The 26,134-nt window shown below is 65.7% G+C and overlaps 1 protein-coding gene across 1 annotated transcript in view; it reads left to right on the forward strand.

Annotated features, from left to right (window-relative positions):
• The window catches only part of LOC138746633 (uncharacterized), a 36,947-nt gene extending 11,459 nt beyond the window's left edge, over positions 1 to 25,488 (forward strand). The window contains exons 6-24 of the mRNA XM_069904921.1: positions 593 to 756; positions 993 to 1,108; positions 2,135 to 2,276; positions 4,066 to 4,198; positions 6,955 to 7,118; positions 7,877 to 8,016; positions 8,315 to 8,424; positions 8,482 to 8,602; positions 11,768 to 11,936; positions 13,128 to 13,237; positions 13,338 to 13,415; positions 14,311 to 14,426; positions 16,198 to 16,267; positions 19,087 to 19,250; positions 21,268 to 21,431; positions 22,628 to 22,737; positions 22,795 to 22,915; positions 24,598 to 24,713; positions 25,437 to 25,488. Coding sequence (XP_069761022.1) covers positions 593 to 756; positions 993 to 1,108; positions 2,135 to 2,276; positions 4,066 to 4,198; positions 6,955 to 7,118; positions 7,877 to 8,016; positions 8,315 to 8,424; positions 8,482 to 8,602; positions 11,768 to 11,936; positions 13,128 to 13,237; positions 13,338 to 13,415; positions 14,311 to 14,426; positions 16,198 to 16,267; positions 19,087 to 19,250; positions 21,268 to 21,431; positions 22,628 to 22,737; positions 22,795 to 22,915; positions 24,598 to 24,713; positions 25,437 to 25,488 — 2,360 coding nt within the window. The remainder of the gene's footprint in view (positions 1 to 592; positions 757 to 992; positions 1,109 to 2,134; positions 2,277 to 4,065; positions 4,199 to 6,954; positions 7,119 to 7,876; positions 8,017 to 8,314; positions 8,425 to 8,481; positions 8,603 to 11,767; positions 11,937 to 13,127; positions 13,238 to 13,337; positions 13,416 to 14,310; positions 14,427 to 16,197; positions 16,268 to 19,086; positions 19,251 to 21,267; positions 21,432 to 22,627; positions 22,738 to 22,794; positions 22,916 to 24,597; positions 24,714 to 25,436) is intronic.
• The last annotated feature ends 646 nt before the right edge of the window (positions 25,489 to 26,134 follow it).

A 26,134-nucleotide genomic window follows, 5' to 3' on the forward strand; every position in this document is an offset into this window, starting at 1 on the left:
AACTGGGCACGGGGATCCCGGATGTTCGGACCCAGGGACAGTAAATGGGCACGGGGCTCCCGGTTGGTCGGACCCAGGGACAGGAACTGGGCACAGGGCACCCGGTTGATCGGACCCAGGGACAGGAACTGGGCACGTGGCTCTCGGTGTGGTCGGTCCCAGCGACACAGACACGGTAACTGTGCACGGGGCTACCGGTGCAGTCGGACCCAGGGACAGGAACTGGGTACGGGGTTCTCGGTGAGACGGACCGAAGGACAGCGACGGGGCACGAGGCTCCCAGTTGGTCGGACCCAGAGACGGGAACTGTGCACAGGGCTACCGGTGTAGTCGGACCCAGGGACAGGAACTGGTCACGGAGTTCCCGGTTGGACGAACCCAGGGACAGAGACTGCGCACGAGGATCCCGGTTGGTCGGACCCAGGGACAGGAACTGGGCACTGGGCTCCCGGTTGGTCGGACCCAGAGACAGGAACTGGGCACGGAGCTCCCGCATGCTCGGACCCAGGGACAAGAACTGGGCACGGGGCTCCCGGTTGGTCGGACCCAGAGACAGGAACTGGGCATGGGGCTCCCGGTTGGGCGGACCCAGGGATAGGAACTGGGCACGGGGCTCCGGGTGTGGTAGGTCCCAACGACACAAAGATGGGAACTGTGCACGGGACTCACGGTTCATTCAAACCCAGGGACAGCAACTGGGCACGGGGTTCCCGTTGCAGTCGGACCCAGGGACAGGAACTGTGCACGGGGCTCCCGGTGAGGTCGGACCCAGGGACAGGAACTGGGCACGGTGCTCCCGGTTGGTCGGACCCAGGGACAGGAACTGGGCACGTGGCTCCTGGTATGGTCGGTCCCAGCGACACAGAGACGGTAACTGTGTACGGGGCTACCGGTGTATTCGGACCCAGGGACAGGAACTGGGCACGGGGTTCTCGGTTGGACGGACCCAAGGACAGGGACTGGGCACGAGGCTCCCGGTTGGTCGGACACAGGGACAGGAACTGGGCACGGGGCTCCCGGTTGGTCGGACCCAGGGACAGGAACTGGGCACGGGGCTACCAGTTGGTCGGACGCAGGGGCAGGAACTGGGCACGGGGCACCCAGTGTGGTCTGTCCCAGCGACACAGAGTCGGGAACTGTGCACGGGGTCCCGGTGTAGTCGTTCCCAGCAACACAGAGGCTTGAACTGTGCACGGGGCTCCCGTTGCAGTCGCTCACAGCAACACAGAGGCGGGGACTGTGCACGGGGCTCCCGGTTTAGTCGGACCCAGGGACAGGAACTGGGCACGGGGCTCCTGGTTGGTCGGACCCAGGGACAGGAACTGAACACGGGGCTCCCGGTTGGTCGGACCCAGGGACATGAACTGGGCACGGGGCTCCCGGATGGTCGGACCCAGGGACAGGAACTGTGCACGGGGCTCCCGGTGAGGTCGGACCCAGGGACGGGAACTGGGCACGGGGCTCCCGGTTGGTCGGACCCAGGGACAGGAACTGGGCACAGGGCACCCGGTTGGTCGGACCCAGGGACAGGAACTGGGCACGTGGCTCTCGGTGTGGTCGGTCCCAGCGACACAGACACGGTAACTGTGCACGGGGCTACCGGTGCAGTCGGACCCAGGGACAGGAACTGGGTACGGGGTTCTCGGTGAGACGGACCTAAGGACAGCGACGGGGCACGAGGCTCCCAGTTGGTCGGACCCAGAGACGGGAACTGTGCACAGGGCTACCGGTGTAGTCGGACCCAGGGACAGGAACTGGGCACGGAGTTCCCGGTTGGACGAACCCATGGACAGAGACTGCGCACGAGGATCCCGGTTGGTCGGACCCAGGGACAGGAACTGGGCACTGGGCTCCCGGTTGGTCGGACCCAGAGACAGGAACTGGGCGCGGAGCTCCCGCATGCTCGGACCCAGGTACAAGAACTGGGCACGGGGCTCCCGGTTGGTCGGACCCAGAGACAGGAACTGGGCATGGGGCTCCCGGTTGGGCGGACCCAGGGACAGGAACTGGGCACGTGGCTCCCGGTGTGGTCGGTCCCAGCGACACAGACACGGTAACTGTGAACGGGGCTACCGGTGCAGTCGGACCCAGGGACAGGAACTGGGTACGGGGTTCTCGGTGAGACGGACCTCAGGACAGCGACGGGGCACGAGGCACGAAGCTCCCAGTTGGTCGGACCCAGAGATGGGAACTGGGCACGGGGCTACCAGTTGGTCGGACGCAGGGGCAGGAACTGGGCACGGGGCACCCAGTGTGGTCTGTCCCAGCGACACAGAGTCGGGAACTGTGCACGGGGTCCCGGTGTAGTCGTTCCCAGCAACACAGAGGCTTGAACTGTGCACGGGGCTCCCGTTGCAGTCGCTCACAGCAACACAGAGGCGGGGACTGTGCACGGGGCTCCCGGTTTAGTCGGACCCAGGGACAGGAACTGGGCACGGGGCTCCTGGTTGGTCGGACCCAGGGACAGGAACTGAACACGGGGCTCCCGGTTGGTCGGACCCAGGGACATGAACTGGGCACGGGGCTCCCGGATGGTCGGACCCAGGGACAGGAACTGTGCACGGGGCTCCCGGTGAGGTCGGACCCAGGGACGGGAACTGGGCACGGGGCTCCCGGTTGGTCGGACCCAGGGACAGGAACTGGGCACGTGGCTCTCGGTGTGGTCGGTCCCAGCGACACAGACACGGTAACTGTGCACGGGGCTACCGGTGCAGTCGGACCCAGGGACAGGAACTGGGTACGGGGTTCTCGGTGAGACGGACCTAAGGACAGCGACGGGGCACGAGGCTCCCAGTTGGTCGGACCCAGAGACGGGAACTGTGCACAGGGCTACCGGTGTAGTCGGACCCAGGGACAGGAACTGGGCACGGAGTTCCCGGTTGGACGAACCCAGGGACAGAGACTGCGCACGAGGATCCCGGTTGGTCGGACCCAGGGACAGGAACTGGGCACTGGGCTCCCGGTTGGTCGGACCCAGAGACAGGAACTGGGCACGGAGCTCCCGCATGCTCGGACCCAGGTACAAGAACTGGGCACGGGGCTCCCGGTTGGTCGGACCCAGAGACATGAACTGGGCATGGGGCTCCCGGTTGGGCGGACCCAGGGACAGGAACTGGGCACGTGGCTCCCGGTGTGGTCGGTCCCAGCGACACAGACACGGTAACTGTGAACGGGGCTACCGGTGCAGTCGGACCCAGGGACAGGAACTGGGTACGGGGTTCTCGGTGAGACGGACCTCAGGACAGCGACGGGGCACGAGGCACGAAGCTCCCAGTTGGTCGGACCCAGAGATGGGAACTGTGCACAGGGCTACCGGTGTAGTCGGACCCAGGGACAGGAACTGGGCACGGGGTTCCGGGTTGGACGAACCCAGGGACAGAGACTGCGCACAAGGATCCCGGTTGGTCGGACCCAGGGACAGGAACTGGGCACGGGGCTCCCGGTTGGCCGGACCCAGAGACAGGAACTGGGCACGGAGCTCACGCATGCTCGGACCCAGGGACAAGAACTGGGCACGGGACTCCCGGTTGGTCGGACCCAGAGACAGGAACTGGGCACGGGGATCCCGGATGTTCGGACCCAGGGACAGTAAATGGGCACGGGGCTCCCGGTTGGTCGGACCCAGGGACAGGAACTGGGCACAGGGCACCCGGTTGGTCGGACCCAGGGACAGGAACTGGGCACGTGGCTCTCGGTGTGGTCGGTCCCAGCGACACAGACACGGTAACTGTGCACGGGGCTACCGGTGCAGTCGGACCCAGGGACAGGAACTGGGTACGGGGTTCTCGGTGAGATGGACCTAAGGACAGCGACGGGGCACGAGGCTCCCAGTTGGCCGGACCCAGAGACAGGAACTGGGCACGGAGCTCACGCATGCTCGGACCCAGGGACAAGAACTGGGCACGGGACTCCCGGTTGGTCGGACCCAGAGACAGGAACTGGGCATGGGGCTCCCGGTTGGGCGGACCCAGGGATAGGAACTGGGCACGGGGCTCCGGGTGTGGTAGGTCCGAACGACACAAAGATGGGAACTGTGCACGGGGCTCACGGTGCATTCGGACCCAGGGACAGGAACTGGGCACGGGGTTCCCGTTGCAGTCGGACCCAGGGACAGGAACTGTGCACTGGGCTCCCGGTAAGGTCGGACCCAGGGACAGGAACTGGGCACGGGTCTCCCGGATGGTCGGACCCAGGGACAGTAAATGGGCATGGGGCTCCCGGTATGGTCGGTCCCAGCGACACAGAGACGGTAACTATGCACGGGGCTACCGGTGTAGTCGGACCCAGGGACAGGAACTGGGCACGGGGCTCCCGGTTGGTCAGAGCAAGGGACAGGAAATGGGCACGGGGCTACCGGATGGTCGGACCCAGGGACAGTAAATGGGCATGGGGCTCCCGGTGTGGTCGGTCCCAGCGACACAGAGACAGTAACTATGCACGGTGCTACCGGTGTAGTCGGACCCAGGGACAAGGACTGGGCACGGGGTTCCCGGTTGGACGAACCCAGGGACAGGGACTGCGCACAAGGATCCCGGTTGGTCGGACCCAGGGACAGGAACTGGGCACGTGGCTCCCGGTGTGGTCGGTCCCAGCAACACAGAGACGGTAACTGTGCACGGGGCAACCGGTGTAGTCGGACCCAGGGACAGGAACTGGGCACGGTGTTCTCGGTTGGACGGACCCAAGGACAGGGACTGGGCACGAGGCTCCCGATTGGTCGGACCCACGGACAGGAACTGGGCATGGGGTTCCTGGTTGGACGAACCCAGCGACAGGGACTGCGCACAAGGATCCCGATTGGTCGGACCCAGGGACAGGAACTGGGCACGTGGCTCCTGGTATGGTCGGTCCCAGCGACACAGAGACGGTAACTGTGTACGGGGCTACCGGTGTATTCGGACCCAGGGACAGGAACTGGGCACGGGGTTCTCGGTTGGACGGACCCAAAGACAGGGACTGGGCACGAGGCTCCCGGTTGGTCGGACACAGGGACAGGAACTGGGCACGGGGCTCCCGGTTGGTCGGACCCAGGGACAGGAACTGGGCACAGGGCACCCAGTGTGGTCTGTCCCAGCGACACAGAGTCGGGAACTGTGCACGGGGTCCCGGTGTAGTCGTTCCCAGCAACACAGAGGCTGGAACTGTGCACGGGGCTCCCGTTGTAGTCGCTCACAGCAACACAGAGGCGGGGACTGTGCACGGGGCTCCCGGTGTAGTCGGACCCAGGGACAGGAACTGGGCACGGGGCTCCTGGTTGGTCGGACCCAGGGACAGGAACTGAACACGGGGCTCCCGGTTGGTCGGACCCAGGGACATGAACTGGGCACGGGGCTCCCGGATGGTCGGACCCAGGGACAGGAACTGTGCACGGGGCTCCCGGTGAGGTCGGACCCAGGGACGGGAACTGGGCACGGGGCTCCCGGTGTAGTCGCTCCCAGTAATAGAGACGGCAACTGGGCACGGGGCTCCCGATGTAGTCGCTCCCAGCATCAGAGACGGAAACTGGGCACGGGTTCCCGGATGGTCGGACACAGAGACAGGAACTGGGCACGGTGCTCCCGCTTGGTCGGAGCAAGGGACAGGAACTGGGCACGGGGATCCCGGATGTTCGGACCCAGGGACAGTAAATGGGCACGGGGCTCCCGGTTGGTCGGACCCAGGGACAGGAACTGGGCACAGGGCACCCGGTTGGTCGGACCCAGGGACAGGAACTGGGCACGTGGCTCTCGGTGTGGTCGGTCCCAGCGACACAGACACGGTAACTGTGCACGGGGCTACCGGTGCAGTCGGACCCAGGGACAGGAACTGGGTACGGGGTTCTCGGTGAGATGGACCTAAGGACAGCGACGGGGCACGAGGCTCCCAGTTGGTCGGACCCAGAGACGGGAACTGTGCACAGGGCTACCGGTGTAGTCGGACCCAGGGACAGGAACTGGGCACGGAGTTCCCGGTTGGACGAACCCAGGGACAGAGACTGCGCACGAGGATCCCGGTTGGTCGGACCCAGGGACAGGAACTGGGCACTGGGCTCCCGGTTGGTCGGACCCAGAGACAGGAACTGGGCACGGAGCTCCCGCATGCTCGGACCCAGGGACAAGAACTGGGCACGGGGCTCCCGGTTGGTCGGACCCAGAGACAGGAACTGGGCATGGGGCTCCCGGTTGGGCGGACCCAGGGATAGGAACTGGGCACGGGGCTCCGGGTGTGGTAGGTCCCAACGACACAAAGATGGGAACTGTGCACGGGACTCACGGTGCATTCAAACCCAGGGACAGCAACTGGGCACGGGGTTCCCGTTGCAGTCGGACCCAGGGACAGGAACTGTGCACGGGGCTCCCGGTGAGGTCGGACCCAGGGACAGGAACTGGGCACGGGGCTCCCGGTTGGTCGGACCCAGGGACAGTAAATGGGCACAGGGCTCCCAGTTGGTCGGACCCAGGGACAGGAACTGGGCACAGGGCACCCGGTTGGTCGGACCCAGGGACAGGAACTGGGCACGTGGCTCTCGGTGTGGTCGGTCCCAGCGACACAGACACGGTAACTGTGCACGGGGCTACCGGTGCAGTCGGACCCAGGGACAGGAACTGGGTACGGGGTTCTCGGTGAGACGGACCTAAGGACAGGGACGGGGCACGAGGCTCCCAGTTGGTCGGACCCAGAGACGGGAACTGTGCACAGGGCTACCGGTGTAGTCGGACCCAGGGACAGGAACTGGGCACGGAGTTCCCGGTTGGACGAACCCAGGGACAGAGACTGCGCACGAGGATCCCGGTTGGTCGGACCCAGGGACAGGAACTGGGCACTGGGCTCCCGGTTGGTCGGACCCAGAGACAGGAACTGGGCACGGAGCTCCCGCATGCTCGGACCCAGGGACAAGAACTGGGCACGGGGCTCCCGGTTGGTCGGACCCAGAGACAGGAACTGGGCATGGGGCTCCCGGTTGGGCGGACCCAGGGATAGGAACTGGGCACGGGGCTCCGGGTGTGGTAGGTCCCAACGACACAAAGATGGGAACTATGCACGGGACTCACGGTGCATTAAGACCCAGGGACAGCAACAGGGCACGGGGTTCCCGTTGCAGTCGGACCCAGGGACAGGAACTGTGCACGGGGCTCCCGGTGAGGTCGGACCCAGGGACAGGAACTGGGCACGGGGCTCCCGGTTGGTCGGACCCAGGGACAGGAACTGGGCACAGGGCTCCCAGTTGGTCGGACCCAGGGACAGGAAGTGGGCACGGGGCACCTAGTGTGGTCTGTCCCAGCGACACAGAGTCGGGAACTGTGCACGGGGCCCCGGTGTAGTCGTTCCCAGCAACACAGAGGCTGGAACTGTGCACGGGGCTCCCGGTGTAGTCGCTCACAGCAACACAGAGGTGGGGACTGTGCACGGGGCTCCCGGTGTAGTCGGACCAAGGGACAGGAACTGGGCACGGGACTCCTGGTTGGTCGGACCCAGGGACAGGAACTGAACACGGGGCTCCCGGTTTGTCGGACCCAGGGACATGAACTGGGCACGGGGCTCCCGGTTGGGCACGGGGCTCCCGGATGGTCGGACCCAGGGACAGGAACTGTGCACGGGGCTCCCGGTGAGGTCGGACCCAGGGACAGGAACTGGGCACGGGGCTCCCGGTGTAGTCGCTCCCAGTAATAGAGACGGGAACTGGGCACGGGGCTCCCGGTGTAGTCGCTCCCAGCATCAGAGACGGAAACTGGGCACGGGTTCCCGGATGGTCGGACCCAGGAACAGTAAATGGGCACGGGGCTCCCGTTGTGTTCGGTCCCAGCGACACAGAGACGGTAACTATGCACGGGGCTACCGGTGTAGTCGGACCCAGGAACAGGAACTGGGCACGGGGTTCCCAGTTGGACTAACCCAGGGACAGGGACTGCGCACGAGGATCCCGGATGGTCGGACCCAGGGACAGGAACTGGGCACGGTGTTCCCAGTTGGACCAACACAGGGACAGGAACTGGGCACGTGGCTCCCATTGTGGTCGGTCCCAGCGACACAGAGACGGTAACTGTGCACTGGGCTACCGGTGTAGTCGGACCCAGGGACAGGAACTGGGCACGGGGTTCTCGGTTAGACGGACCTAAGGACAGCGACGGGGCACGAGGCACGAAGCTCCCAGTTGGTCGGACCCAGAGATGGGAACTGTGCACAGGGCTACCGGTGTCGTCGGACCCAGGGACAGGAACTGGGCACGGGGTTCCCGGTTGGACGAACCCAGGGACAGAGACTGCGCATGAGGATCCCGGTTGGTCGGACCCAGGGACAGGAACTGGGCACGGGGCTCCCGGTTGGCCGGACCCAGAGACAGGAACTGGGCACGGAGCTACCGCATGCTCGGACCCAGGGACAAGAACTGGGCCCGGGGTCCCGGTTGGTTGGACCCAGGGACAGGAACTGGGCACGGGGCTCCAGGTTGGTCGGACCCAGGGACAGGAACTGGGCACGGGGCACCCGGTTGGCCGGACCCAGGGACAGGAACTGGGCACGTGGCTCCCGGTGTGGTCGGTCCCAGCGACACAGACACGGTAACTGTGAACGGGGCTACCGTTGCAGTCGGACCCAGGGACAGGAACTGGGTACGGGGTTCTCGGTGAGACGGACCTAAGGACAGCGACGGGGCACGAGGCACGAAGCTCCCAGTTGGTCGGACCCAGAGATGGGAACTGTGCACAGGGCTACCGGTGTAGTCGGACACAGGGACAGGAACTGGGCACGGCGTTCCGGGTTGGACGAACCCAGGGACAGAGACTGCGCACAAGGATCCCGGTTGGTCGGACCCAGGGACAGGAACTGGGCACGGGGCTCCCGGTTGGCCGGACCCAGAGACAGGAACTGGGCACGGAGCTCCCGCATGCTCGGACCCAGGGACAAGAACTGGGCACGGGGCTCCCGGTTGGTCGGACCCAGAGACAGGAACTGGGCATGGGGCTCCCGGTTTGGCGGACCCAGGGATAGGAACTGGGCACGGGGCTCCGGGTGTGGTAGGTCCCAACGACACAAAGATGGGAACTGTGCACGGGGCTCACGGTGCATTCGGACCCAGGGACAGGAACTGGGCACGGGGTTCCCGTTGCAGTCGGACCCAGGGACAGGAACTGTGCACGGGGCTCCTGGTAAGGTCGGACCCAGGGACAGGAACTGGGCACGGGTCTCCCGGATGGTCGGACCCAGGGACAGTAAATGGGCATGGGGCTCCCGGTATGGTCGGTCCCAGCGACACAGAGACGGTAACTATGCACGGGGCTACCGGTGTAGTCGGACCCAGGGACAGGAACTGGGCACGGGGCTCCCAGTTGGTCAGAGCAAGGGACAGGAAATGGGCACGGGGCTACCGGATGGTCGGACCCAGGGACAGTAAATGGGCATGGGGCTCCCGGTGTGGTCGGTCCCAGCGACACAGAGACAGTAACTATGCACGGGGCTACCGGTGTAGTCGGACCCAGGGACAAGAACTGGGCACGGGGTTCCCGGTTGGACGGACCCAAGGACAGGGACTGGGCACGAGGCTCCCGATTGGTCGGACCCACGGACAGGAACTGGGCATGGGGTTCCTGGTTGGACGAACCCAGCGACAGGGACTGCGCACAAGGATCCCGATTGGTCGGACCCAGGGACAGGAACTGGGCACGTGGCTCCTGGTATGGTCGGTCCCAGCGACACAGAGACGGTAACTGTGTACGGGGCTACCGGTGTATTCGGACCCAGGGACAGGAACTGGGCACGGGGTTCTCGGTTGGACGGACCCAAAGACAGGGACTGGGCACGAGGCTCCCGGTTGGTCGGACACAGGGACAGGAACTGGGCACGGGGCTCCCGGTTGGTCGGACCCAGGGACAGGAACTGGGCACAGGGCACCCAGTGTGGTCTGTCCCAGCGACACAGAGTCGGGAACTGTGCACGGGGTCCCGGTGTAGTCGTTCCCAGCAACACAGAGGCTGGAACTGTGCACGGGGCTCCCGTTGTAGTCGCTCACAGCAACACAGAGGCGGGGACTGTGCACGGGGCTCCCGGTGTAGTCGGACCCAGGGACAGGAACTGGGCACGGGGCTCCTGGTTGGTCGGACCCAGGGACAGGAACTGAACACGGGGCTCCCGGTTGGTCGGACCCAGGGACATGAACTGGGCACGGGGCTCCCGGATGGTCGGACCCAGGGACAGGAACTGTGCACGGGGCTCCCGGTGAGGTCGGACCCAGGGACGGGAACTGGGCACGGGGCTCCCGGTGTAGTCGCTCCCAGTAATAGAGACGGCAACTGGGCACGGGGCTCCCGATGTAGTCGCTCCCAGCATCAGAGACGGAAACTGGGCACGGGTTCCCGGATGGTCGGACACAGAGACAGGAACTGGGCACGGTGCTCCCGCTTGGTCGGAGCAAGGGACAGGAACTGGGCACGGGGATCCCGGATGTTCGGACCCAGGGACAGTAAATGGGCACGGGGCTCCCGGTTGGTCGGACCCAGGGACAGGAACTGGGCACAGGGCACCCGGTTGGTCGGACCCAGGGACAGGAACTGGGCACGTGGCTCTCGGTGTGGTCGGTCCCAGCGACACAGACACGGTAACTGTGCACGGGGCTACCGGTGCAGTCGGACCCAGGGACAGGAACTGGGTACGGGGTTCTCGGTGAGATGGACCTAAGGACAGCGACGGGGCACGAGGCTCCCAGTTGGTCGGACCCAGAGACGGGAACTGTGCACAGGGCTACCGGTGTAGTCGGACCCAGGGACAGGAACTGGGCACGGAGTTCCCGGTTGGACGAACCCAGGGACAGAGACTGCGCACGAGGATCCCGGTTGGTCGGACCCAGGGACAGGAACTGGGCACTGGGCTCCCGGTTGGTCGGACCCAGAGACAGGAACTGGGCACGGAGCTCCCGCATGCTCGGACCCAGGGACAAGAACTGGGCACGGGGCTCCCGGTTGGTCGGACCCAGAGACAGGAACTGGGCATGGGGCTCCCGGTTGGGCGGACCCAGGGATAGGAACTGGGCACGGGGCTCCGGGTGTGGTAGGTCCCAACGACACAAAGATGGGAACTGTGCACGGGACTCACGGTGCATTCAAACCCAGGGACAGCAACTGGGCACGGGGTTCCCGTTGCAGTCGGACCCAGGGACAGGAACTGTGCACGGGGCTCCCGGTGAGGTCGGACCCAGGGACAGGAACTGGGCACGGGGCTCCCGGTGAGGTCGGACCCAGGGACAGGAACTGGGCACAGGGCTCCCAGTTGGTCGGACCCAGGGACAGGAACTGGGCACAGGGCACCCGGTTGGTCGGACCCAGGGACAGGAACTGGGCATGTGGCTCTCGGTGTGGTCGGTCCCAGCGACACAGACACGGTAACTGTGCACGGGGCTACCGGTGCAGTCGGACCCAGGGACAGGAACTGGGTACGGGGTTCTCGGTGAGACGGACCTAAGGACAGGGACGGGGCACGAGGCTCCCAGTTGGTCGGACCCAGAGACGGGAACTGTGCACAGGGCTACCGGTGTAGTCGGACCCAGGGACAGGAACTGGGCACGGAGTTCCCGGTTGGACGAACCCAGGGACAGAGACTGCGCACGAGGATCCCGGTTGGTCGGACCCAGGGACAGGAACTGGGCACTGGGCTCCCGGTTGGTCGGACCCAGAGACAGGAACTGGGCACGGAGCTCCCGCATGCTCGGACCCAGGGACAAGAACTGGGCACGGGGCTCCCGGTTGGTCGGACCCAGAGACAGGAACTGGGCATGGGGCTCCCGGTTGGGCGGACCCAGGGATAGGAACTGGGCACGGGGCTCCGGGTGTGGTAGGTCCCAACGACACAAAGATGGGAACTATGCACGGGACTCACGGTGCATTAAGACCCAGGGACAGCAACAGGGCACGGGGTTCCCGTTGCAGTCGGACCCAGGGACAGGAACTGTGCACGGGGCTCCCGGTGAGGTCGGACCCAGGGACAGGAACTGGGCACGGGGCTCCCGGTTGGTCGGACCCAGGGACAGGAACTGGGCACAGGGCTCCCAGTTGGTCGGACCCAGGGACAGGAAGTGGGCACGGGGCACCTAGTGTGGTCTGTCCCAGCGACACAGAGTCGGGAACTGTGCACGGGGCCCCGGTGTAGTCGTTCCCAGCAACACAGAGGCTGGAACTGTGCACGGGGCTCCCGGTGTAGTCGCTCACAGCAACACAGAGGTGGGGACTGTGCACGGGGCTCCCGGTGTAGTCGGACCAAGGGACAGGAACTGGGCACGGGACTCCTGGTTGGTCGGACCCAGGGACAGGAACTGAACACGGGGCTCCCGGTTTGTCGGACCCAGGGACATGAACTGGGCACGGGGCTCCCGGTTGGGCACGGGGCTCCCGGATGGTCGGACCCAGGGACAGGAACTGTGCACGGGGCTCCCGGTGAGGTCGGACCCAGGGACAGGAACTGGGCACGGGGCTCCCGGTGTAGTCGCTCCCAGTAATAGAGACGGGAACTGGGCACGGGGCTCCCGGTGTAGTCGCTCCCAGCATCAGAGACGGAAACTGGGCACGGGTTCCCGGATGGTCGGACCCAGGAACAGTAAATGGGCACGGGGCTCCCGTTGTGTTCGGTCCCAGCGACACAGAGACGGTAACTATGCACGGGGCTACCGGTGTAGTCGGACCCAGGAACAGGAACTGGGCACGGGGTTCCCAGTTGGACTAACCCAGGGACAGGGACTGCGCACGAGGATCCCGGATGGTCGGACCCAGGGACAGGAACTGGGCACGGTGTTCCCAGTTGGACTAACACAGGGACAGGAACTGGGCACGTGGCTCCCATTGTGGTCGGTCCCAGCGACACAGAGACGGTAACTGTGCACTGGGCTACCGGTGTAGTCGGACCCAGGGACAGGAACTGGGCACGGGGTTCTCGGTTAGACGGACCTAAGGACAGCGACGGGGCACGAGGCACGAAGCTCCCAGTTGGTCGGACCCAGAGATGGGAACTGTGCACAGGGCTACCGGTGTCGTCGGACCCAGGGACAGGAACTGGGCACGGGGTTCCCGGTTGGACGAACCCAGGGACAGAGACTGCGCATGAGGATCCCGGTTGGTCGGACCCAGGGACAGGAACTGGGCACGGGGCTCCCGGTTGGCCGGACCCAGAGACAGGAACTGGGCACGGAGCTACCGCATGCTCGGACCCAGGGACAAGAACTGGGCCCGGGGTCCCGGTTGGTTGGACCCAGGGACAGGAACTGGGCACGGGGCTCCAGGTTGGTCGGACCCAGGGACAGGAACTGGGCACGGGGCACCCGGTTGGCCGGACCCAGGGACAGGAACTGGGCACGTGGCTCCCGGTGTGGTCGGTCCCAGCGACACAGACACGGTAACTGTGAACGGGGCTACCGTTGCAGTCGGACCCAGGGACAGGAACTGGGTACGGGGTTCTCGGTGAGACGGACCTAAGGACAGCGACGGGGCACGAGGCACGAAGCTCCCAGTTGGTCGGACCCAGAGATGGGAACTGTGCACAGGGCTACCGGTGTAGTCGGACACAGGGACAGGAACTGGGCACGGCGTTCCGGGTTGGACGAACCCAGGGACAGAGACTGCGCACAAGGATCCCGGTTGGTCGGACCCAGGGACAGGAACTGGGCACGGGGCTCCCGGTTGGCCGGACCCAGAGACAGGAACTGGGCACGGAGCTCCCGCATGCTCGGACCCAGGGACAAGAACTGGGCACGGGGCTCCCGGTTGGTCGGACCCAGAGACAGGAACTGGGCATGGGGCTCCCGGTTTGGCGGACCCAGGGATAGGAACTGGGCACGGGGCTCCGGGTGTGGTAGGTCCCAACGACACAAAGATGGGAACTGTGCACGGGGCTCACGGTGCATTCGGACCCAGGGACAGGAACTGGGCACGGGGTTCCCGTTGCAGTCGGACCCAGGGACAGGAACTGTGCACGGGGCTCCTGGTAAGGTCGGACCCAGGGACAGGAACTGGGCACGGGTCTCCCGGATGGTCGGACCCAGGGACAGTAAATGGGCATGGGGCTCCCGGTATGGTCGGTCCCAGCGACACAGAGACGGTAACTATGCACGGGGCTACCGGTGTAGTCGGACCCAGGGACAGGAACTGGGCACGGGGCTCCCAGTTGGTCAGAGCAAGGGACAGGAAATGGGCACGGGGCTACCGGATGGTCGGACCCAGGGACAGTAAATGGGCATGGGGCTCCCGGTGTGGTCGGTCCCAGCGACACAGAGACAGTAACTATGCACGGGGCTACCGGTGTAGTCGGACCCAGGGACAAGAACTGGGCACGGGGTTCCCGGTTGGACGAACCCAGGGACAGGGACTGCGCACAAGGATCCCGGTTGGTCGGACCCAGGGACAGGAACTGGGCACGGGGCTACCAGTTGGTCGGACGCAGGGACAGGAACTGGGCACGGGGCACCCAGTGTGGTCTGTCCCAGCGACACAGAGTCGGGAACTGTGCACGGGGTCCCGGTGTAGTCGTTCCCAGCAACACAGAGGCTGGAACTGTGCACGGGGCTCCCGTTGCAGTCGCTCACAGCAACACAGAGGCGGGGACTGTGCACGGGGCTCCCGGTGTAGTCGGACCCAGGGACAGGAACTGGGCACGGGGCTCCTGGTTGGTCGGACCCAGGGACAGGAACTGAACACGGGGCTCCCGGTTGGTCGGACCCAGGGACATGAACTGGGCACGGGGCTCCCGGATGGTCGGACCCAGGGACAGGAACTGTGCACGGGGCTCCCGGTGAGGTCGGACCCAGGGACGGGAACTGGGCACGGGGCTCCCGGTGTAGTCGCTCCCAGTAATAGAGACGGGAACTGGGCACGGGGCTCCCGATGTAGTCGCTCCCAGCATCAGAGACGGAAACTGGGCACGGGTTCCCGGATGGTCGGACACAGAGACAGGAACTGGGCACGGTGCTCCCGCTTGGTCGGAGCAAGGGACAGGAACTGGGCACGGGGATCCCGGATGTTCGGACCCAGGGACAGTAAATGGGCACGGGGCTCCCGGTTGGTCGGACCCAGGGTCAGGAACTGGGCACAGGGCTCCCGGATGGTCGGACCCAGGGACAGGAACTGTGCACGGGGCTCCCGGTGAGGTCGGACCCAGGGACGGGAACTGGGCACGGGGCTCCCGGTTGGTCGGACCCAGGGACAGGAACTGGGCACAGGGCACCCGGTTGGTCGGACCCAGGGACAGGAACTGGGCACGTGGCTCTCGGTGTGGTCGGTCCCAGCGACACAGACACGGTAACTGTGCACGGGGCTACCGGTGCAGTCGGACCCAGGGACAGGAACTGGGTACGGGGTTCTCGGTGAGACTGACCTAAGGACAGCGACGGGGCACGAGGCTCCCAGTTGGTCGGACCCAGAGACGGGAACTGTGCACAGGGCTACCGGTGTAGTCGGACCCAGGGACAGGAACTGGGCACGGAGTTCCCGGTTGGACGAACCCAGGGACAGAGACTGCGCACGAGGATCCCGGTTGGTCGGACCCAGGGACAGGAACTGGGCACTGGGCTCCCGGTTGGTCGGACCCAGAGACAGCAACTGGGCACGGAGCTCCCGCATGCTCGGACCCAGGTACAAGAACTGGGCACGGGGCTCCCGGTTGGTCGGACCCAGAGACAGGAACTGGGCATGGGGCTCCCGGTTGGGCGGACCCAGGGACAGGAACTGGGCACGTGGCTCCCGGTGTGGTCGGTCCCAGCGACACAGACACGGTAACTGTGAACGGGGCTACCGGTGCAGTCGGACCCAGGGACAGGAACTGGGTACGGGGTTCTCGGTGAGACGGACCTCAGGACAGCGACGGGGCACGAGGCACGAAGCTCCCAGTTGGTCGGACCCAGAGATGGGAACTGTGCACAGGGCTACCGGTGTAGTCGGACCCAGGGACAGGAACTGGGCACGGGGTTCCGGGTTGGACGAACCCAGGGACAGAGACTGCGCACAAGGATCCCGGTTGGTCGGACCCAGGGACAGGAACTGGGCACGGGGCTCCCGGTTGGCCGGACCCAGAGACAGGAACTGGGCACGGAGCTCACGCATGCTCGGACCCAGGGACAAGAACTGGGCACGGGACTCCCGGTTGGTCGGACCCAGGGATAGGAACTGGGCACGGGGCTCCGGGTGTGGTAGGTCCCAACGACACAAAGATGGGAACTGTGCACGGGGCTCACGGTGCATTCGGACCCAGGGACAGGAACTGGGCACGGGGTTCCCGTTGCAGTCGGACCCAGGGACAGGAACTGTGCACTGGGCTCCCGGTAAGGTCGGACCCAGGGACAGGAACTGGGCACGGGTCTCCCGGATGGTCGGACCCAGGGACAGTAAATGGGCATGGGGCTCCCGGTATGGTCGGTCCCAGCGACACAGAGACGGTAACTATGCACGGGGCTACCGGTGTAGTCGGACCCAGGGACAGGAACTGGGCACGGGGCTCCCGGTTGGTCAGAGCAAGGGACAGGAAATGGGCACGGGGCTACCGGATGGTCGGACCCAGGGACAGTAAATGGGCATGGGGCTCCCGGTGTGGTCGGTCCCAGCGACACAGAGACAGTAACTATGCACGGTGCTACCGGTGTAGTCGGACCCAGGGACAAGAACTGGGCACGGGGTTCCCGGTTGGACGAACCCAGGGACAGGGACTGCGCACAAGGATCCCGGTTGGTCGGACCCAGGGACAGGAACTGGGCACGTGGCTCCCGGTGTGGTCGGTCCCAGCAACACAGAGACGGTAACTGTGCACGGGGCAACCGGTGTAGTCGGACCCAGGGACAGGAACTGGGCACGGTGTTCTCGGTTGGACGGACCCAAGGACAGGGACTGGGCACGAGGCTCCCGATTGGTCGGACCCACGGACAGGAACTGGGCATGGGGTTCCTGGTTGGACGAACCCAGCGACAGGGACTGCGCACAAGGATCCCGATTGGTCGGACCCAGGGACAGGAACTGGGCACGTGGCTCCTGGTATGGTCGGTCCCAGCGACACAGAGACGGTAACTGTGTACGGGGCTACCGGTGTATTCGGACCCAGGGACAGGAACTGGGCACGGGGTTCTCGGTTGGACGGACCCAAGGACAGGGACTGGGCACGAGGCTCCCGGTTGGTCGGACACAGGGACAGGAACTGGGCACGGGGCTCCCGGTTGGTCGGACCCAGGGACAGGAACTGGGCACAGGGCACCCAGTGTGGTCTGTCCCAGCGACACAGAGTCGGGAACTGTGCACGGGGTCCCGGTGTAGTCGTTCCCAGCAACACAGAGGCTGGAACTGTGCACGGGGCTCCCGTTGTAGTCGCTCACAGCAACACAGAGGCGGGGACTGTGCACGGGGCTCCCGGTGTAGTCGGACCCAGGGACAGGAACTGGGCACGGGGCTCCTGGTTGGTCGGACCCAGGGACAGGAACTGAACACGGGGCTCCCGGTTGGTCGGACCCAGGGACATGAACTGGGCACGGGGCTCCCGGATGGTCGGACCCAGGGACAGGAACTGTGCACGGGGCTCCCGGTGAGGTCGGACCCAGGGACGGGAACTGGGCACGGGGCTCCCGGTGTAGTCGCTCCCAGTAATAGAGACGGGAACTGGGCACGGGGCTCCCGATGTAGTCGCTCCCAGCATCAGAGACGGAAACTGGGCACGGGTTCCCGGATGGTCGGACACAGAGACAGGAACTGGGCACGGTGCTCCCGCTTGGTCGGAGCAAGGGACAGGAACTGGGCACGGGGATCCCGGATGTTCGGACCCAGGGACAGTAAATGGGCACGGGGCTCCCGGTTGGTCGGACCCAGGGACAGGAACTGGGCACAGGGCACCCGGTTGGTCGGACCCAGGGACAGGAACTGGGCACGTGGCTCTCGGTGTGGTCGGTCCCAGCGACACAGACACGGTAACTGTGCACGGGGCTACCGGTGCAGTCGGACCCAGGGACAGGAACTGGGTACGGGGTTCTCGGTGAGATGGACCTAAGGACAGCGACGGGGCACGAGGCTCCCAGTTGGTCGGACGCAGAGACGGGAACTGTGCACAGGGCTACCGGTGTAGTCGGACCCAGGGACAGGAACTGGGCACGGAGTTCCCGGTTGGACGAACCCAGGGACAGAGACTGCGCACGAGGATCCCGGTTGGTCGGACCCAGGGACAGGAACTGGGCACTGGGCTCCCGGTTGGTCGGACCCAGAGACAGGAACTGGGCACGGAGCTCCCGCATGCTCGGACCCAGGGACAAGAACTGGGCACGGGGCTCCCGGTTGGTCGGACCCAGAGACAGGAACTGGGCATGGGGCTCCCGGTTGGGCGGACCCAGGGATAGGAACTGGGCACGGGGCTCCGGGTGTGGTAGGTCCCAACGACACAAAGATGGGAACTGTGCACGGGACTCACGGTGCATTCAAACCCAGGGACAGCAACTGGGCACGGGGTTCCCGTTGCAGTCGGACCCAGGGACAGGAACTGTGCACGGGGCTCCCGGTGAGGTCGGACCCAGGGACAGGAACTGGGCACGGGGCTCCCGGTTGGTCGGACCCAGGGACAGGAACTGGGCACAGGGCTCCCAGTTGGTCGGACCCAGGGACAGGAACTGGGCACAGGGCACCCGGTTGGTCGGACCCAGGGACAGGAACTGGGCACGTGGCTCTCGGTGTGGTCGGTCCCAGCGACACAGACACGGTAACTTTGCACGGGGCTACCGGTGCAGTCGGACCCAGGGACAGGAACTGGGTACGGGGTTCTCGGTGAGACGGACCTAAGGACAGGGACGGGGCACGAGGCTCCCAGTTGGTCGGACCCAGAGACGGGAACTGTGCACAGGGCTACCGGTGTAGTCGGACCCAGGGACAGGAACTGGGCACGGAGTTCCCGGTTGAACGAACCCAGGGACAGAGACTGCGCACGAGGATCCCGGTTGGTCGGACCCAGGGACAGGAACTGGGCACTGGGCTCCCGGTTGGTCGGACCCAGAGACAGGAACTGGGCACGGAGCTCCCGCATGCTCGGACCCAGGGACAAGAACTGGGCACGGGGCTCCCGGTTGGTCGGACCCAGAGACAGGAACTGGGCATGGGGCTCCCGGTTGGGCGGACCCAGGGATAGGAACTGGGCACGGGGCTCCGGGTGTGGTAGGTCCCAACGACACAAAGATGGGAACTATGCACGGGACTCACGGTGCATTAAGACCCAGGGACAGCAACAGGGCACGGGGTTCCCGTTGCAGTCGGACCCAGGGACAGGAACTGTGCACGGGGCTCCCGGTGAGGTCGGACCCAGGGACAGGAACTGGGCACGGGGCTCCCGGTTGGTCGGACCCAGGGACAGGAACTGGGCACAGGGCTCCCAGTTGGTCGGACCCAGGGACAGGAAGTGGGCACGGGGCACCTAGTGTGGTCTGTCCCAGCGACACAGAGTCGGGAACTGTGCACGGGGCCCCGGTGTAGTCGTTCCCAGCAACACAGAGGCTGGAACTGTGCACGGGGCTCCCGGTGTAGTCGCTCACAGCAACACAGAGGTGGGGACTGTGCACGGGGCTCCCGGTGTAGTCGGACCAAGGGACAGGAACTGGGCACGGGACTCCTGGTTGGTCGGACCCAGGGACAGGAACTGAACACGGGGCTCCCGGTTTGTCGGACCCAGGGACATGAACTGGGCACGGGGCTCCCGGTTGGGCACGGGGCTCCCGGATGGTCGGACCCAGGGACAGGAACTGTGCACGGGGCTCCCGGTGAGGTCGGACCCAGGGACAGGAACTGGGCACGGGGCTCCCGGTGTAGTCGCTCCCAGTAATAGAGACGGGAACTGGGCACGGGGCTCCCGGTGTAGTCGCTCCCAGCATCAGAGACGGAAACTGGGCACGGGTTCCCGGATGGTCGGACCCAGGGACAGTAAATGGGCACGGGGCTCCCGTTGTGTTCGGTCCCAGCGACACAGAGACGGTAACTATGCACGGGGCTACCGGTGTAGTCGGACCCAGGAACAGGAACTGGGCACGGGGTTCCCAGTTGGACTAACCCAGGGACAGGGACTGCGCACGAGGATCCCGGATGGTCGGACCCAGGGACAGGAACTGGGCACGGTGTTCCCAGTTGGACTAACACAGGGACAGGAACTGGGCACGTGGCTCCCATTGTGGTCGGTCCCAGCGACACAGAGACGGTAACTGTGCACGGGGCTACCGGTGTAGTCGGACCCAGGGACAGGAACTGGGCACGGGGTTCTCGGTTAGACGGACCTAAGGACAGCGACGGGGCACGAGGCACGAAGCTCCCAGTTGGTCGGACCCAGAGATGGGAACTGTGCACAGGGCTACCGGTGTCGTCGGACCCAGGGACAGGAACTGGGCACGGGGTTCCCGGTTGGACGAACCCAGGGACAGAGACTGCGCATGAGGATCCCGGTTGGTCGGACCCAGGGACAGGAACTGGGCACGGGGCTCCCGGTTGGTCGGACCCAGAGACAGGAACTGGGCATGGGGCTCCCGGTTGGGCGGACCCAGGGATAGGAACTGGGCACGGGGCTCCGGGTGTGGTAGGTCCCAACGACACAAAGATGGGAACTGTGCACGGGACTCACGGTGCATTCAAACCCAGGGACAGCAACTGGGCACGGGGTTCCCGTTGCAGTCGGACCCAGGGACAGGAACTGTGCACGGGGCTCCCGGTGAGGTCGGACCCAGGGACAGGAACTGGGCACGGGGCTCCCGGTTGGTCGGACCCAGGGACAGGAACTGGGCACAGGGCTCCCAGTTGGTCGGACCCAGGGACAGGAACTGGGCACAGGGCACCCGGTTGGTCGGACCCAGGGACAGGAACTGGGCACGTGGCTCTCGGTGTGGTCGGTCCCAGCGACACAGACACGGTAACTTTGCACGGGGCTACCGGTGCAGTCGGACCCAGGGACAGGAACTGGGTACGGGGTTCTCGGTGAGACGGACCTAAGGACAGGGACGGGGCACGAGGCTCCCAGTTGGTCGGACCCAGAGACGGGAACTGTGCACAGGGCTACCGGTGTAGTCGGACCCAGGGACAGGAACTGGGCACGGAGTTCCCGGTTGAACGAACCCAGGGACAGAGACTGCGCACGAGGATCCCGGTTGGTCGGACCCAGGGACAGGAACTGGGCACTGGGCTCCCGGTTGGTCGGACCCAGAGACAGGAACTGGGCACGGAGCTCCCGCATGCTCGGACCCAGGGACAAGAACTGGGCACGGGGCTCCCGGTTGGTCGGACCCAGAGACAGGAACTGGGCATGGGGCTCCCGGTTGGGCGGACCCAGGGATAGGAACTGGGCACGGGGCTCCGGGTGTGGTAGGTCCCAACGACACAAAGATGGGAACTATGCACGGGACTCACGGTGCATTAAGACCCAGGGACAGCAACAGGGCACGGGGTTCCCGTTGCAGTCGGACCCAGGGACAGGAACTGTGCACGGGGCTCCCGGTGAGGTCGGACCCAGGGACAGGAACTGGGCACGGGGCTCCCGGTTGGTCGGACCCAGGGACAGGAACTGGGCACAGGGCTCCCAGTTGGTCGGACCCAGGGACAGGAAGTGGGCACGGGGCACCTAGTGTGGTCTGTCCCAGCGACACAGAGTCGGGAACTGTGCACGGGGCCCCGGTGTAGTCGTTCCCAGCAACACAGAGGCTGGAACTGTGCACGGGGCTCCCGGTGTAGTCGCTCACAGCAACACAGAGGTGGGGACTGTGCACGGGGCTCCCGGTGTAGTCGGACCAAGGGACAGGAACTGGGCACGGGACTCCTGGTTGGTCGGACCCAGGGACAGGAACTGAACACGGGGCTCCCGGTTTGTCGGACCCAGGGACATGAACTGGGCACGGGGCTCCCGGTTGGGCACGGGGCTCCCGGATGGTCGGACCCAGGGACAGGAACTGTGCACGGGGCTCCCGGTGAGGTCGGACCCAGGGACAGGAACTGGGCACGGGGCTCCCGGTGTAGTCGCTCCCAGTAATAGAGACGGGAACTGGGCACGGGGCTCCCGGTGTAGTCGCTCCCAGCATCAGAGACGGAAACTGGGCACGGGTTCCCGGATGGTCGGACCCAGGGACAGTAAATGGGCACGGGGCTCCCGTTGTGTTCGGTCCCAGCGACACAGAGACGGTAACTATGCACGGGGCTACCGGTGTAGTCGGACCCAGGAACAGGAACTGGGCACGGGGTTCCCAGTTGGACTAACCCAGGGACAGGGACTGCGCACGAGGATCCCGGATGGTCGGACCCAGGGACAGGAACTGGGCACGGTGTTCCCAGTTGGACTAACACAGGGACAGGAACTGGGCACGTGGCTCCCATTGTGGTCGGTCCCAGCGACACAGAGACGGTAACTGTGCACGGGGCTACCGGTGTAGTCGGACCCAGGGACAGGAACTGGGCACGGGGTTCTCGGTTAGACGGACCTAAGGACAGCGACGGGGCACGAGGCACGAAGCTCCCAGTTGGTCGGACCCAGAGATGGGAACTGTGCACAGGGCTACCGGTGTCGTCGGACCCAGGGACAGGAACTGGGCACGGGGTTCCCGGTTGGACGAACCCAGGGACAGAGACTGCGCATGAGGATCCCGGTTGGTCGGACCCAGGGACAGGAACTGGGCACGGGGCTCCCGGTTGGCCGGACCCAGAGACAGGAACTGGGCACGGAGCTACCGCATGCTCGGACCCAGGGACAAGAACTGGGCCCGGGGTCCCGGTTGGTTGGACCCAGGGACAGGAACTGGGCACGGGGCTCCAGGTTGGTCGGACCCAGGGACAGGAACTGGGCACGGGGCACCCGGTTGGCCGGACCCAGGGACAGGAACTGGGCACGTGGCTCCCGGTGTGGTCGGTCCCAGCGACACAGACACGGTAACTGTGAACGGGGCTACCGTTGCAGTCGGACCCAGGGACAGGAACTGGGTACGGGGTTCTCGGTGAGACGGACCTAAGGACAGCGACGGGGCACGAGGCACGAAGCTCCCAGTTGGTCGGACCCAGAGATGGGAACTGTGCACAGGGCTACCGGTGTAGTCGGACACAGGGACAGGAACTGGGCACGGGGTTCCGGGTTGGACGAACCCAGGGACAGAGACTGCGCACAAGGATCCCGGTTGGTCGGACCCAGGGACAGGAACTGGGCACGGGGCTCCCGGTTGGCCGGACCCAGAGACAGGAACTGGGCACGGAGCTCCCGCATGCTCGGACCCAGGGACAAGAACTGGGCACGGGGCTCCCGGTTGGTCGGACCCAGAGACAGGAACTGGGCATGGGGCTCCCGGTTTGGCGGACCCAGGGATAGGAACTGGGCACGGGGCTCCGGGTGTGGTAGGTCCCAACGACACAAAGATGGGAACTGTGCACGGGGCTCACGGTGCATTCGGACCCAGGGACAGGAACTGGGCACGGGGTTCCCGTTGCAGTCGGACCCAGGGACAGGAACTGTGCACGGGGCTCCCGGTAAGGTCGGACCCAGGGACAGGAACTGGGCACGGGTCTCCCGGATGGTCGGACCCAGGGACAGTAAATGGGCATGGGGCTCCCGGTATGGTCGGTCCCAGCGACACAGAGACGGTAACTATGCACGGGGCTACCGGTGTAGTCGGACCCAGGGACAGGAACTGGGCACGGGGCTCCCAGTTGGTCAGAGCAAGGGACAGGAAATGGGCACGGGGCTACCGGATGGTCGGACCCAGGGACAGTAAATGGGCATGGGGCTCCCGGTGTGGTCGGTCCCAGCGACACAGAGACAGTAACTATGCACGGGGCTACCGGTGTAGTCGGACCCAGGGACAAGAACTGGGCACGGGGTTCCCGGTTGGACGAACCCAGGGACAGGGACTGCGCACAAGGATCCCGGTTGGTCGGACCCAGGGACAGGAACTGGGCACGTGGCTCCCGGTGTGGTCGGTCCCAGCAACACAGAGACGGTAACTGTGCACGGGGCAACCGGTGTAGTCGGACCCAGGGACAGGAACTGGGCACGGTGTTCTCGGTTGGACGGACCCAAGGACAGGGACTGGGCACGAGGCTCCCGATTGGTCGGACCCACGGACAGGAACTGGGCATGGGGTTCCTGGTTGGACGAACCCAGCGACAGGGACTGCGCACAAGGATCCCGATTGGTCGGACCCAGGGACAGGAACTGGGCACGTGGCTCCTGGTATGGTCGGTCCCAGCGACACAGAGACGGTAACTGTGTACGGGGCTACCGGTGTATTCGGACCCAGGGACAGGAACTGGGCACGGGGTTCTCGGTTGGACGGACCCAAGGACAGGGACTGGGCACGAGGCTCCCAGTTGGTCGGACACAGGGACAGGAACTGGGCACGGGGCTCCCGGTTGGTCGGACCCAGGGACATGAACTGGGCACGGGGCTCCCGGATGGTCGGACCCAGGGACAGGAACTGTGCACGGGGCTCCCGGTGAGGTCGGACACAGGGACAGGAACTGGGCACGTGGCTCCTGGTATGGTCGGTCCCAGCGACACAGAGACGGTAACTGTGTACGGGGCTACCGGTGTATTCGGACCCAGGGACAGGAACTGGGCACGGGGTTCTCGGTTGGAAGGACCCAAGGACAGGGACTGGGCACGAGGCTCCCGGTTGGTCGGACACAGGGACAGGAACTGGACACGGGGCTCCCGGTTGGTCGGACCCAGGGACAGGAACTGGGCACGGGGCTACCAGTTGGTCGGACGCAGGGACAGGAACTGGGCACGGGGCACCCAGTGTGGTCTGTCCCAGCGACACAGAGTCGGGAACTGTGCACGGGGTCCCGGTGTAGTCGTTCCCAGCAACACAGAGGCTGGAACTGTGCACGGGGCTCCCGTTGCAGTCGCTCACAGCAACACAGAGGCGGGGACTGTGCACGGGGCTCCCGGTGTAGTCGGACCCAGGGACAGGAACTGGGCACGGGGCTCCTGGTTGGTCGGACCCAGGGACAGGAACTGAACACGGGGCTCCCGGTTGGTCGGACCCAGGGACATGAACTGGGCACGGGGCTCCCGGATGGTCGGACCCAGGGACAGGAACTGTGCACGGGGCTCCCGGTGAGGTCGGACCCAGGGACGGGAACTGGGCACGGGGCTCCCGGTGTAGTCGCTCCCAGTAATAGAGACGGGAACTGGGCACGGGGCTCCCGATGTAGTCGCTCCCAGCATCAGAGACGGAAACTGGGCACGGGTTCCCGGATGGTCGGACACAGAGACAGGAACTGGGCACGGTGCTCCCGCTTGGTCGGAGCAAGGGACAGGAACTGGGCACGGGGATCCCGGATGTTCGGACCCAGGGACAGTAAATGGGCACGGGGCTCCCGGTTGGTCGGACCCAGGGACAGGAACTGGGCACAGGGCACCCGGTTGGTCTGACCCAGGGACAGGAACTGGGCACGTGGCTCTCGGTGTGGTCGGTCCCAGCGACACAGACACGGTAACTGTGCACGGGGCTACCGGTGCAGTCGGACCCAGGGACAGGAACTGGGTACGGGGTTCTCGGTGAGACGGACCTAAGGACAGCGACGGAGGACGAGGATCCCAGTTGGTCGGACCCAGAGACGGGAACTGTGCACAGGGCTACAGGTGTAGTCGGACCCAGGGACAGGAACTGGGCACGGAGTTCCCGGTTGGACGAACCCAGGGACAGAGACTGCGCACGAGGATCCCGGTTGGTCGGACCCAGGGACAGAAACTGGGCACTGGGCTCCCGGTTGGTCGGACCCAGAGACAGGAACTGGGCACGGAGCTCCCGCATGCTCGGACCCAGGGACAAGAACTGGGCACGGGGCTCCCGGTTGGTCGGACCCAGAGACAGGAACTGGGCATGGGGCTCCCGGTTGGGCGGACCCAGGGACAGGAACTGGGCACGTGGCTCCCGGTGTGGTCGGTCCCAGCGACACAGACACGGTAACTGTGAACGGGGCTACCGGTGCAGTCGGACCCAGGGACAGGAACTGGGTACGGGGTTCTCGGTGAGACGGACCTCAGGACAGCGACGGGGCACGAGGCACGAAGCTCCCAGTTGGTCGGACCCAGAGATGGGAACTGTGCACAGGGCTACCGGTGTAGTCGGACCCAGGGACAGGAACTGGGCACGGGGTTCCGGGTTGGACGAACCCAGGGACAGAGACTGCGCACAAGGATCCCGGTTGGTCGGACC

The sequence above is a fragment of the Narcine bancroftii genome, chromosome 12 (assembly GCF_036971445.1).
Source record: "Narcine bancroftii isolate sNarBan1 chromosome 12, sNarBan1.hap1, whole genome shotgun sequence".
Taxonomy (NCBI): Eukaryota; Metazoa; Chordata; class Chondrichthyes; order Torpediniformes; family Narcinidae; genus Narcine; species Narcine bancroftii.